The sequence below is a fragment of the Pongo pygmaeus genome, chromosome 2 (genome assembly GCF_028885625.2).
Source record: "Pongo pygmaeus isolate AG05252 chromosome 2, NHGRI_mPonPyg2-v2.0_pri, whole genome shotgun sequence".
Taxonomy (NCBI): domain Eukaryota; kingdom Metazoa; phylum Chordata; class Mammalia; order Primates; family Hominidae; genus Pongo; species Pongo pygmaeus.
Genome location: NC_085930.1, coordinates 107,852,972 through 107,865,882, shown reverse-complemented (window position 1 = coordinate 107,865,882; position 12,911 = coordinate 107,852,972). Strand labels below are relative to the sequence as shown.

Sequence of the window (12,911 nt, the reverse complement as noted above, 5' to 3'; positions counted from 1 at the left end):
AGTAGGATGATTCCATTTATATGACATTCTGGAAAAGGCAAAACTATAGGGACAGAAAACAGGTCGGTGGTGGCCAGGAGTAGCGGAGTAGGAAGGGGTTGACTACAAGGGGTATGATTTTGGTGGTAGTTGTGATGCCTAAAAGTAAGTGTCAAATTGATTGGATTAAGGGATGCAAAGTATTGATCCTGGGTGTGTCTGTGAGGGTGTTGCCAAAGGAGATTAACATTTGAGTCAGTGGGCTGGGGAAGGCAGACCCACCCTTAATCTGGTGGATACAATCTAATCAGCTGACAGTGAATACAAAGCAGGCAGAAAAAAGTGAAAAGGTGAGCCTGGCCTAGCCTCCCAGCCTACATCTTTCTCCTGTGCTGGATGCTTCCTGCCGTTGAACATTGGATTCCAAGTTCTTCAGTTTTGAGACTCAGACTGGCTCTCCTTGCTCCTCAGCTTGCAGACAGCCTATTGTGGGACCTTGTAATCGTGTGAGTTAATACTTAATAAACTCTCCTTTCTCTCTCTCTCTTTCTCTTCCCCCTATTAGTTCTGTCCCTCTAGGGAACCCTAATACAGTAGTAATACAACTACATGCCTTAAAGGCATGTGTGGAGATTAAATACAGCCACACATTCTTCAGTGCTCCTCCCCTGAAGAGGGGGAGTCTATTCCCCACGCTGTGAGGCTGGGCTGGCCTTGGGGCTGGCTTTGTCCAATAGAATGTGGTGTCCATGTGGGTACCAGAGCCCAGGCCTCAGGATGCCTTGCAGTTTCGTCTTCCTCCTCTTGGAGTGTGCTTGAGACAGCCATGTACAGATACCAGACCAGGCTCCAGAGGATGAGAGGCCACGAGGAGGAGAACCGAGGGAGCCCAGCCAGCTCAGCACCCACTACCAGGTGTGTGAGGGACCTTCTGGCTGCATGAGCAAGGTCAGACACAAACAGTAAAGGAACAGCTCAGGTGCCCACAGAACTGTGAGAAATGATTAATTATTGTTGCTTTAAGTCACTAATTTTTTTTCTTTTTACCTCTCAATATTTTCAGTGTGCATTTCCAAAAGCAAGAACATTATCTTATATAATCCCAGTGCAATGAGTAAAATCAGGGAATTAACACCAACATCAAATTATTATTTTATCTGTAGCCCTTTTGCAATTTTCTTGACTGTCCCACTGATGTCCTCTAGGCATCAAAGGCTCTAGCTCACAAGCACACAAGGCCTCTAGCTGTCAGGTTTCTTTAGTCTCCTTTAATCTGGGACACCTCCTTAGAGTTTTTTGCCTTTCTTTGTCTTTCATAACCTTTCATGATGCTTTAGAGGAGCACTGGCCAGTTACTTTGTGGAATGTCCCTCATTTGGAGTTTTGGCAGAAACACTAAAGTGATCCTCTGTCCTTGTCCAGAGGCACAAGATGTCAATGTGTTCCATTCACAGTGATGTAGACTTTGCTCGCTTGGTTGAGGTGATGTCTGCTGGATTTCTCTGCTGAGAGTTACTATTCTCCCCTTAGAAATGATTATCTTCTTGGAGATATTCTGAGCCTCAGTAACTATCCTGTTTCTCATACTTTTGCCCAGTAGTTTTGGCATCCAGTGAAGATTCTTGCCCAAAACAATTATTGCCGCACTGGTTGCCAGATGGCGATTTCCTAATTCCATCATTCCTTCTAAGTCCTAGAGTTTTTGAGTGGTTTGTTATGAATAGATAGGTAACTGAGGCACACATTGAGCCCTGTGGTAATGTCTCTGCCACTGTGAGTCCACATTACCCCAGATGAGTGGGACGCTTACAGTCACAGAATTATTGGAAGATGTAGACTCAGCTCAGCCTGGTGAATCCTTACTCATCACCACCTCCCTGGCACCCACTGTCACATCTCCACTGCACTGCCCTCCAGGCAGGTCTTTGTGATTCCACCCTCCAGTCCCCTCCCTGCAGTTTGTTCTCAGATTATGACACACCTGCCTCTTCCATCCCTAGCCTCTCACCTGGTCAAATCTTCCTTGGCTCCTCCTTCCACCTGGAATCAAACCCACACTCCCTCCCTTGACCTCTGAGGCTTGGGGAACAGGGCTCCCACCTTCCCTTCCCTGCCACTGGCCTCTCTCCATCCACTGCAGTCACGCTGGCCTTCCTGCTGTTCTGGCCTTAGCACCTTGGTTCTTGCTGTTCCTCCTGCCCAGGATGCTTTCTCTCTTCTTTCAGTGCTCCGCCCAGACTTGGCTTCCCCAGAGCCGCCTTCTCTGTCCACCCTCGCTAGAACAGCCTTCTTGCCATCTTGAACTCCTTACCCTGCTTGATTTACCTTCTGAACAGTTCCTTATGTGAATAATGCTATAATTTTCTTTGTTTACTTGATGTCTGCCTCTCTACTAGCAAGGAAGCTCTCCTCTTGTTCTCTGCTCTGCTTAGAACAGCACTGGCCAGACAGCCAGAGTCCAGTGAATATTTGTTGAATGCAGGAAAGAATCCTTAGGGTCTCACTGGATCTTCCAGATGCATCACTTCCTCCAAGAGCCACCAGATCACTCAAAACTAAGATCCACCCTCTTGTCTTGCAAGCCCCTGTTGTTGAGGCACCTGCTGCTACACTGAATGTCTACTGCTTTGTCCACACCTCCAACTCCTAAACAGTCAGCTCCTCGAGGGTAGAGATGGGATCTGCATGGCTCATAGTTGATCTCTAGCTCCTAAGGAAGGACCTGGCACAGAGTAGGTGCTCAGTAAATGTTTGTTGAGTAACTGGCTCTGCTGTGGTGTATAGTGTAATGCTTGGGCTTGCTGTCCATGTGTCTTCTCTTCTTGTAATCTCCATCTCTTTATCCTGTTCTTCTGAACTGTGGAATAACTTTGGATAGGGTCTCACTCTGTTGCCCAGGCTGGAGTGCAGTGGTGTGATCACGGCTCACTGCAACCTCGACCTCCCAGGCTCAAGCAATCCTCCTGCCTCAGCCCCCATGAGTAGCTGGGCCCAAAGGCATGCATCACTGTGCCTGACTAATTTTCAATTTTTTGTAGAGATGGGGTCTCACTATGTTGCCTAAGCTGACATTACAGGGTGAACCAGTGAACCACTGCACCTGGCCCTGCCATATTTTTTGTTAGGGGAGATCCATACTGGCTCTTGGTGAGACCCTGTTTCCAAAAAAAAAAAAAAAAACAGAAAAAGAAACAGAAAGTTATCCCACAGCTCAGAAGAGAAGGATAAAGAGATGGAGATTACGAGAAGAGACATGGACAGCAAACCCAAGCGCTACTCTATCTCTAATAAGCATTACTCAGTTCCAGCAGTTGTGTCTGCAGAAAGAACACTGCAGACACAACTGGTGGAAAAGTACAATCACAAATTCTACAAGTCATTTTCCCAGTTGTGTACATTGAAAGCGCTCACTAGTCCTAGGTTAACTTGATGAAAACATTTAATACTTAGACATATAGCCTGTGATCTTTTCGAAATTATAAGATTCACGTAATACCATATAAATTTATATAATATTCTAGGTCCATGATACCTAATAACTAATAAAAAATAAAATTGGCTGCAGAGTTCTCCTTTGCAGAAATGAAAATCTGAAAACAACAGAAAAGCATCTATAGATTTTTGTGTAAAAAACATTGTAGCCAACTCATGTGGCTACAAAGGACCGATGTTCTCAGACATACTGAGAAAGCGAACCACCTATTTACTATTCCTGAAAAACTTAAGTGCTCATGAACTGCATCCAACCAGTGTTAAATCAAAATAAGGAACTCAGATATGGGGTTGTGTTATAATAGAACTAACTAGTGGTAAATAAACCAACAAAACAGAATCAAGTCTGAAAATCATACTGTTAATATCATTGTAAAGTTATATAAATGGAAAATGTAATTTCTGAATGAAAAGAAACAAAATATAAAGAGTAAAATAATCATCATAATGTGTCTGAAATCCTAGATTAGATCAACAAAAGTTGTTAAGTGGAATGGGGATGAGGAAAGAAGCAAGAAGTACAAGTGTGCTAAAATTTTTTTCTTTCATAGGGTGATATCAATAGATGACATTTCATTCTTGACACTGATAACTAGAGAAAATAAGTATACGTTCCCCTCAAATTTAAATTAACTACTAATAGAAAAAATAGGAATTATACATTCTAAATCACTTGAGAAAAAAAGTGAAGAATATATACTTCATATTATAAAAGATCAAAACAAAATCCAACAATAATAACTAACAAAAAGGAAAAGTAAGGCAGTACAAAATGTGATGAAAAATAACAGCAAACATAACCTGATAATAAATATAAATGGATCAAATTCCTCCACTAAAACATGAGGACCACTGGATTATAATGGCATAAAACTTTACGTGACTTAAACTTCCACAACTGGAGAATGGTTAAGTAAGTTATGTTACCTCTGTAAATGGCATATTATGGAGCTATTTAAGTTTATATTTTCAAAAAATATTACATGATTTTGGAAAGGATTAAAATAAGTTAATTTTGAAAAAGCAAAATACCAAGTCACATATAAAAATATGGTTCTAATTTTTTACAGCAAAAATGTTAACAGTCATAACCTCTGGGTGGTGGAATTTCTGGTGATTTTGTATTTTATTATTTGTATATTTCTGCATTTTACAGAATTTTTTCCTAACTTTTATATTTTTAGTAGAGATGAGGTCTCACTATATTGCCCAGGCTGATCTTGAACTCCTGAGCTCAAGTGATCCTCCTGCCTTGGCCTCCCAAAGTGCTGGGATTACAGGCATGAGCCACCACACCCGGCCCTTTTACACAATTTCTACCATGAACACTCATTACATTTATAAACCCCAAACTCACACCATATGTTATTCTAGAGCATGTTGTTGCTTATTTTTCTAATTATCATAGCCAGTACGTTGTCTATTTGCTAAACCTAAGAATCTCACTAGAAGAGACATTCCTTTCTGTATGAAATGTATCACTGCAAGCCCTCACATCATACTCTGTCTCCTTTGAGGGCCACAGAGATGCCAGCCCGAGTCGGTGCCTTTCCTGGGAAAGCTTACTCAGGTGTCCAAACTCTTTCTCTCCCTCCACTTACATATCTTTTTTTCCAAAAACAACAACAACAACAAAAAACAAACAAAAAACACAGCAGGGATTTTTTGTAAACCTTTTTTTTTTCTTTCTGGGGCATGTGTGTGCTTGTGTATGTGTGTGCATATACACATGTTTAATGTAAGAAACACTGAGCACAAGCCCCCAGGGGGTGCTGAAGCTGCTGGCCTGGGGGTTCCACTTTGGGAACCACTGCTCTATTCTGTGAGACTCTCCACCCCAGCACCTTCCTTCTCCTCATTCACTTGCCCCCATCTTGGTCTTCCCCCAAAAGTTTTCCATTTGGAGTCAAACCCAGTCAACCTTTTGAAAAGCAAGAATAAAGGCACAGGTGAGAAAAATTAAAGCCATCTTTACTCTTCCTGACTCTCACTGGTTTAAAACTTCTAGAATTCCCTCCCATCTGTTCTCTGCTCTCCTTGCCCATCCCCTTGGGCAGCATCACCCCTTCACCAGCTACCCAGTGCATCCCTGGCCTCCATGCTGGCAATCTCTGTAAACCACAGCTCTGACTGTGCCACTTCCCTGCTTAAAATCTGGCTTTGCTGTCAGAGCTAAGCTCCACCTTCTTAGCCTGTTATTTGGGGCCCTTAGGGACATGCTGACTCCTTTTTATCTCCAGCTTCCTCTCCTGCCATTGCCCTAGTCCCCGCCTCACTTCTCACAGCCACCTGGGGTTTCTGGCCACTCCCCTCAAATGTGTACTCTTCTGTGCCTTTTGCATACAGTTTCTTCTGCCTGGAATATTTTCACCCCTAATTCTACGTGATGAGCTTTGACTTCTCTTTCACAGCTGCTATTAAATGTTGCCATTGCTGGAAGGCTTTCTAGATCCTCTTGAGCAGTTAGTCCTTCTTATTTCAGCGAAGCCTCTGAACAGTGCTTTGTTAAAGCTTTTCCTGCTTGGTCCACCCCCAACCCCTGTACCCCATTATCACCATATTTGTAAACTCTTCCATCAGCGTAGTCCCTGGCTTGCAAAAGATACTCAGTGAATATTTACTGAATGACTTAAATTGCCTAGTAGGTTTATATTATATATTTTTTGTAAGATAGTGATTCTCAACCTGGGTTGGACAGTAGAGCTCTCTGGGGAGTGTAAAACTCCTGTTCAGGCCACATCTGAGACCAATCCAATCAGGATTTCTGGGGGTGGGACACAAGCATCAGTATTTTTTAAAGCTATGGGCTGATTCCAACACTCAGACAAACAGAGGCTTCTCCACCAGTAGGCAGACTCTATGTTCCTGACTGGTCACTTTTCCTCCCTACCAAGTGGGAGTGAGACATGTCAGACCCCACAATGCAACAGGCACAGGAGGGATGGTGTATCAGTCTGTTCTCACACTGCTGTAAAGAAATACCTCAAACTGGGTAATTTATAAAGGAAAGAAGTTTAATTGGCTCACAGTTCCACAGGCTGTACAGGAAGCATGGCTGGGGAGGCCTCAGGAAACTTACAATTATGGAAGAAGGTGAAGGGGAAGTAGGCACGTCTTACATGGCTGGAGCAGGAGGAAGAGAGAGAGTAGGAAGCTGCTACATACTTTTAAATAACCAGATCTCACTGATAACTCACTCACTATCACGAGAACAGCACCAAAGAGGAAATTCACCCCATGATCCAATCACCTCCCACCAGACCCCACCTCCAACACTGGGGATTACAATTTGACATGAGATTTGGGTGGGGACCCAACTCATATCAGATGGATTTAGCCCGGGGTTCAAAGGAGGGCTTTGTGGAAGAAGTCACCTTTAACTTAGGGAGGAGGTTTCCTGGAGAGGATGAAGACCATACTGGGAAGATGCCAAACATTCTGGGGTATATTCAGGGAAGGGCAGAGGTGGAGAGGAGGTTGGAACAGAAGGGACAAGGGATCCTTGCAGGTGGACATCGCATAGGCTCCTGGCCAGGCCCTCCTCCAATGTCAAGGTGAGGCATGGGTGAGCGTCACAGGAGAACCACAGGAAGAAGTACCCTGAGCCACGGCAATTCTTATTTGGGGGTCCTAGAAAGGCCTGGACACCTAAGGAGTGCTGTCCTGCCTGTAGCAGATGAGTGCAGGGTGCTGGGGAGAGAGCCCTGGCTTGTCACAGAAGTGGCTTGAGCCCCAGCTACTTCTCCAGAAGTCTTGTTCTCTCTGACTTGTTTCCTATCTGTAAATGGGGGTGACAGGACCAACTGTGGGCATGTTGTGAAGACCAAATTGAATTCCTTCAGAAAATGCTTCACATTATGCCTGGCACATGCTAGGAGCCCAACAGGGCAGATGCTACCAGGATTGAGTCTGGAAACCTTGGGTGAGCAGCAGGGGCCCCTGATCATGGTATTTCCCAGCTACTGGGGGCCCCCACCCACTTTACAAGTAAACAGCTGCAGCACTGTTCCCTGATCCATCCATGGACTGACCTGCTGTGAATCAGTCCCAGGCTGGGTGCTGGCCTGAAGAGCTGTGGCCACCACAGCACTTGGCTCCAGACCGGCTCACGAGAGCCAATCGGCCCCACCTCTCCCCAACCCCACACTCCAGCATAAGACGTTGGCAGTCTGAAACTGGCCATGGTGGGAGGATTTACATCAAGGTAATCTGCAAATTCTTGGAATTGGGTTCTGCTGTTCCATCAACAGCCAGTTGTTAAACATTTACTGACACCCCACTGCCAGGCCTGGGGCCACAGAAGCAACCCTGACCCTTCCCTGAAGTGTGGTCCATGGACCAAGCCTTAGCCTTGCTAGGGAGCTTTCTAGAAATGAAGAATCCTGTCCTCCCCCACAGGCATCTTGATCAGAATACCTGGAAGTGGGGTCTAGCAACCTGCAGTTTATGAAGATCCTCAGGTAGGCTACAGTTTGACATGCAATTCTCTAAGCAATTTGGGGCAAGCAGTACAGGCAGCTGAAAGAGCTGGCTTCCTGTCCCAGACAGCAGGGGCTTTGCAGGGATGTGGAGCATTCCAGTCTGAGAGTGACACTGTCCCACTGCATAGTCAGTTGTCCTCTGATTTCCCCCTCAGTATTGCAGAGAGAAAATTTAAGAGAAAAAAAATCCATATTTCCACCAGCCACACAACTATTCTCATCTCTCCATGTTTCTTCCGTGCACATGTTTATATAAAATAGTTAGTGTAGTATTTGCTTTTTACACCTTAGTACACACACACTTGCATCCCCGATTTCTTCCTGAACAACTACTGCCTTAGATTTTGACATGGTTGCCCAAGACCTGCTGACTTTTTCAAAAAGAGATTTTGTGAAGTTCTTTGAGCTGCCTTTTATTTTTTTTTCTAGAGCAGGCAGCCAGGGCTGTACCGAGATGATTGGTACCTAGAATGTAATCTTCAGAATTAACATTCCTCATGCCGGGCCTGGCCTGGGGAGCAGGAAGGAAACAAGCCTCTCCAGTCATGGGCAGAGTCCCATGGAGAGGGGCACAGATCCCTAATCCGTCTTATTCTGGGAAGTATCTTGGCACAGCCTGGCTCTGTGATTTATAAACAAATTCTTTGTTTGCTGAGGGTATTTGCAGCTCTGCTTACAAGGAAGTTATACACTCCTCTGCAGGCTTTCATAATGTGGCTGATTTTTACCTTCCGGTAAGGGATGGGTTGTAAACTGCCTGGGTTTGGGGCAACTGGTTTTGGGGCTAATCACTTCTTAAAGGTGACTTTACTGTGCAGTGAAAGGCTCGGGAAAGCCTCTAGCATCCTCTAGCATCATTTATTCTGTGGCTTTTCCTAATACCTTGCTCATTCACTCAACGAATATTTATTGGATGGCTCCTGTGACTCCATCGCATCACAGAGGTTGGGCCGGGAGGAGACAGAGAAACTGGAGAACAATGTGCAATTCTTCTGACCAAGTGCTTATTTGGCCTGTGAAGTAGTGAGGAGAGTCAGAGAGCACAACGGAGAGAAAGCAACATTTGGTCCCACCTGGAGGGAACGGTGGGCGTTCTCCCAGCAGCAACAGCACCTCAGGTGGAGGAAATAATCTTGTGTAAAGGGTTGAGGCACAGAAGGAGGTGTTCATGGAAGTGTTTGGAAGGCAGGGGGAGGTTTGAAGCTGTGTGGCAGGAAATGAGGTGGAAATATTGGACGAGTGGTCAAGTTAGGTGGTCAAGTGCCTACTGTGCCAGGTGGACCATTTGGTCTTTATTCTGTAGACATGTGGCTGAGAGGGTGCCATCCACCAGACCCACACCCTCCTTTTGTCTGTGCACCCACTAATCCATGCATACACCCAGCCACCAATCCATGCTTCGCCTGGCTTCCACTCATCTATCTATCCACCCATCCAGCCGAAGCATCCTCTGCACCAGGCACAGGATTTCTTCTTGTTTCTTTTTTTTGGAACCTGAGGGTCTTGAGGTTTCCCTAGCAACCCCTTGATACATATTCAACTCCAGAACTATCGGCCCCATATGCATCCCTCTGCAGACTATTCAGGTGATGGTGGTATTATAAACAAGGAATTAAGTAGTCATGTGACAGTGAGGCTCACCTGGACTGATGACTTGGAAACATGTACCCAAGATAAAGGTATCATGGGTAGGTCTACTGAGCACAGAATAATGTGGAAATCTCATTCTGACAAATAATTCTTTTTAAGAGTCAGTTATAGAGCTGTTAGAGCACATGGTAATGCTGTTAGAGCATATGGCAACATACGCCCCTCACATCATTATGGTGTATTTATGCACTTCAAATTTAAAAAAGGAATCCAAAAATTAAGAATGCACTGTTTTAAAAACTCTATGAATTAACCTTTTGTTGATTTGGGGTAAGGGGAGGAGGGAGCGGTGTTTAGCTCTTGGTCTTCTCAAATGGGTTAATTTTCGTAAATACTTTGGTCTAACATCTTTCATGATCTTTTATGATGAAAAAACATGCTGATTATAGAAGTCCTAATACACAAACACACACACATACACACAAAAACACACACACATACACACACACACACACACACACAAGGTAAACAAAAATCACCCAGAAATTTTGTTAACAATTTGATGTCTTTTCCCCATTCTTTTCTCTGCATATTTTTAAGCAATTGTTTTAAAATGTCAAATCCATTTTATATAGCATTGAATCTGACTTCTCCTCCCTCCACTTAACGAGAAAATACAATTGTTTTTTTGAAAATGCCACCTTAATGGCTGCGAAGAGCAACCTTGAATGGATGCTCTATAATTTACTGGACCAATCCCCTTTATTTGAGGGCTTAGGAAGTTGCCAATGTTTTGCTCTTATTAAATGACGGTGACCATCCTTCTACCTCTGTCAGAACTCTGACAATTTCCTTTAGATACAATTCTAGAAACGAGACAACCGAGAAAAAAAGTGTTTTAAATGCTGAGACTTAAATCCCTCTTGCCACATTGCCTTCCAAAAAGGTACTTGGGCTTCACGAGGTTCTTGACATGTGTAGAAGGTGTTCCCAGCGTTCCGCAACGCTAGGGGAGTGCGGTAAGAGCGCGTGGCTGGCTGGCTGGCTGTCCCCGGAGCGTGCATGATGCTTCGGAGGAAATATTTATTTAAGAAAAACAAAACAAAACAAAACAGAATGATTTGCATTTCCTGCTTTCTGTCGTTCCAAACTCAAACCAATCTCCTTATAAAAAATTTAAAGAAATGGCTCAAGATCCTCTTAACCTGAGTTTCAAACCGTTGATTTAAGTTTCGGATCTGAAAGTTGTATAACGAGTTTCTGTTGAATAAGACAATTTCCTACTCACTTTTTACACCTAAACGTAAGGTTTACTCACTAAGACTTCAGACCATTGCCACGGCTCTCGAAGGAGGAGACCGCGTCCCCTGCGCTCTCAGAGCCGCAGCCTGGCCACCAAGGGTTAGGATTGGGGGCTTGGCCGCCCCCGAGATGGGGCGAGGGGTTCCCGAGGGCTTGGGAGAGAGCTCCGGCTCCGGAACGAGGTGTCCTGGGAACAATCCCGGGTCTGTGACTTCGGACAAATCACGCTCGCTTTCCCGGCCTCAGTGTGCCGTTGTGTAACTTGGGTCTAACCCCGGCTCGCACAGACCGCGGGGACGCGCACAGAGCGGGGCTGGGGCCGGGGCGCGGTGAGCACTCACCTCCGCCGTACATCTGGCACAGGTAGGGGAAGCGCCACACGTTGCCCAGGCCCACGGCGTACGAGATGCAGGCGAACACGAACTGCAGAGGGTTGGCCCACAGCGGCCGCGCTTTCTCCATAGCCCCGGCCTCGGCGCGCTCGGCTCCGGCTCGGGGGTCCGGCACGGCAGTCTCGGTGCGTGGTCGCCAGGCGCGCCGTCCCGCCCCGGCTCGGCTTGGGGGTGGCCCCGCGCCTCCGCCGCCGAGGCAGCTAGCTGGTTTTTAAATTGCTAATCTCATTAACGGCGCGCCCGTCCGAGAGGCGAGGCTGGTAAATGGATGACGGCGAGCCCCACCCCGCCCGACCGTCACGGCCAGGAAGGCACCCGAGATTGCGGAGGACAGGGCGGCGTCCCCCGGGGTCCTCCGGCTCGGCGGGGCCTTTCTTCAGGCTGCGGAACTCCTCGGAGTGGGCGCCTTCCCTCGGGCCACTCACCTGTCATTTATCAAGCGCCTACTGTGTGCCAGGCATTGTCTGGGGACACGGCTGTGAATCACTTCCCAGCTCCCTCTTGGAGCTGACATTCTGGTAGAGGGAAACACTTGAATTGGACTGCATGAAATGCCCCATTTGCAACCATTTTTTAATTTATAGAAAGGACAATGTCATATGGTTCAACCTAGCCCACGTATAAGACTGAGAGACGCGAGGAAGACACCTAAGGCAAAGTAAAGGGGTAAGCAGTTCCGGGGGGTGGCCAGGGATGGTTAGGGAGGGCTTCTCAGAGGAGAGAACATAACATTTGCCAGGGACCAGAAAGAAGTGAGGGACCTTCCCGGCAGTCCCGTCCCCTCCATCCACCCAACAGTTTGGCCCTGCGCGCCTACTGGGTCCGGGGACGGAATCAGATTTTGAACTGCAGTGGGGTACTCTACTGCTCAGGCCAGCCTAGGGGCCAGAAATATTGATTCATTAGGCCAGGGTAGGGAACTAAGAAACCTCGTATTTCTGCCAGTCTTACAATGTGATTTGCTTGTGAGTGGTCACTAGACAAGACAGAGCTTGGTGCTTTGCGGTAATGTGGGATCTGGGTTTGTATACCAACTCTGCTACTGACTTAGCTGTGTGACCTTGGACAAGGCACTTGGCTTCTCTGAGTCTCTGTGTACTCCTCTGTAATGCTAACAGATATCTTCCCTGCTCTCCTGCCCGGCAAGGAAGAGCTCATGTGAGGATTAATTGGGAACTTAGCTTACTACCTAGCACAGAGTAAGTTCTCAATAAAGAGGCCATTATCAAGTCTCCAGCAGGCTGAATGAATGAATGGGTAACACATTAATACTAATGCCATGCTTTGAACAGTGCCTGGTACATTGTAAGAGATAAGAAAATGCTAAATAATAATAATAAAATTTAAAAGAGATGAAAAGCAGAGTTGCTAGTGAAAATCTTACTTGAAGCCAAAATGAAATCAGTGCTCTAGGACAGCTCCTCGTTGGGCTTTCCCTGGAGTTCCTGCCTGTCTGGTCCCAGAGAAGGGTGGTAGGGTGAGGGAGGTGGAGGCTTCCTCAGACATATTACCTGTCCTGGAACTTCCTACCTCGAAAAAGCAAAGTAGAAAAAAAAGGCAGCACAGCAGGAGAAACTACTTTAATTTTTTAAACTTCAGATTCTAGATAAATGTTTTTTCCTATCCATTGCCTCCTCCCCAAAGGAAGCTACCATCCTGGTGTCTAACCCCATGG

The 12,911-nt window shown here is 46.0% G+C and overlaps 1 protein-coding gene across 3 annotated transcripts in view; it reads right to left on the bottom strand.

Annotated features, from left to right (window-relative positions):
- The window catches only part of SLC6A20 (solute carrier family 6 member 20), a 40,961-nt gene extending 29,458 nt beyond the window's left edge, over positions 1-11,503 (bottom strand). For all 3 annotated transcript variants that reach the window (XM_063661970.1, XM_054483126.2, XM_054483127.2), the window contains exon 1: positions 11,186-11,503. In XM_063661970.1, the coding sequence (XP_063518040.1) occupies positions 11,186-11,306 (121 nt within the window). In that variant the 5' untranslated portion in view covers positions 11,307-11,503. The remainder of the gene's footprint in view (positions 1-11,185) is intronic.
- Between the last annotated feature and the right edge of the window lie 1,408 nt (positions 11,504-12,911).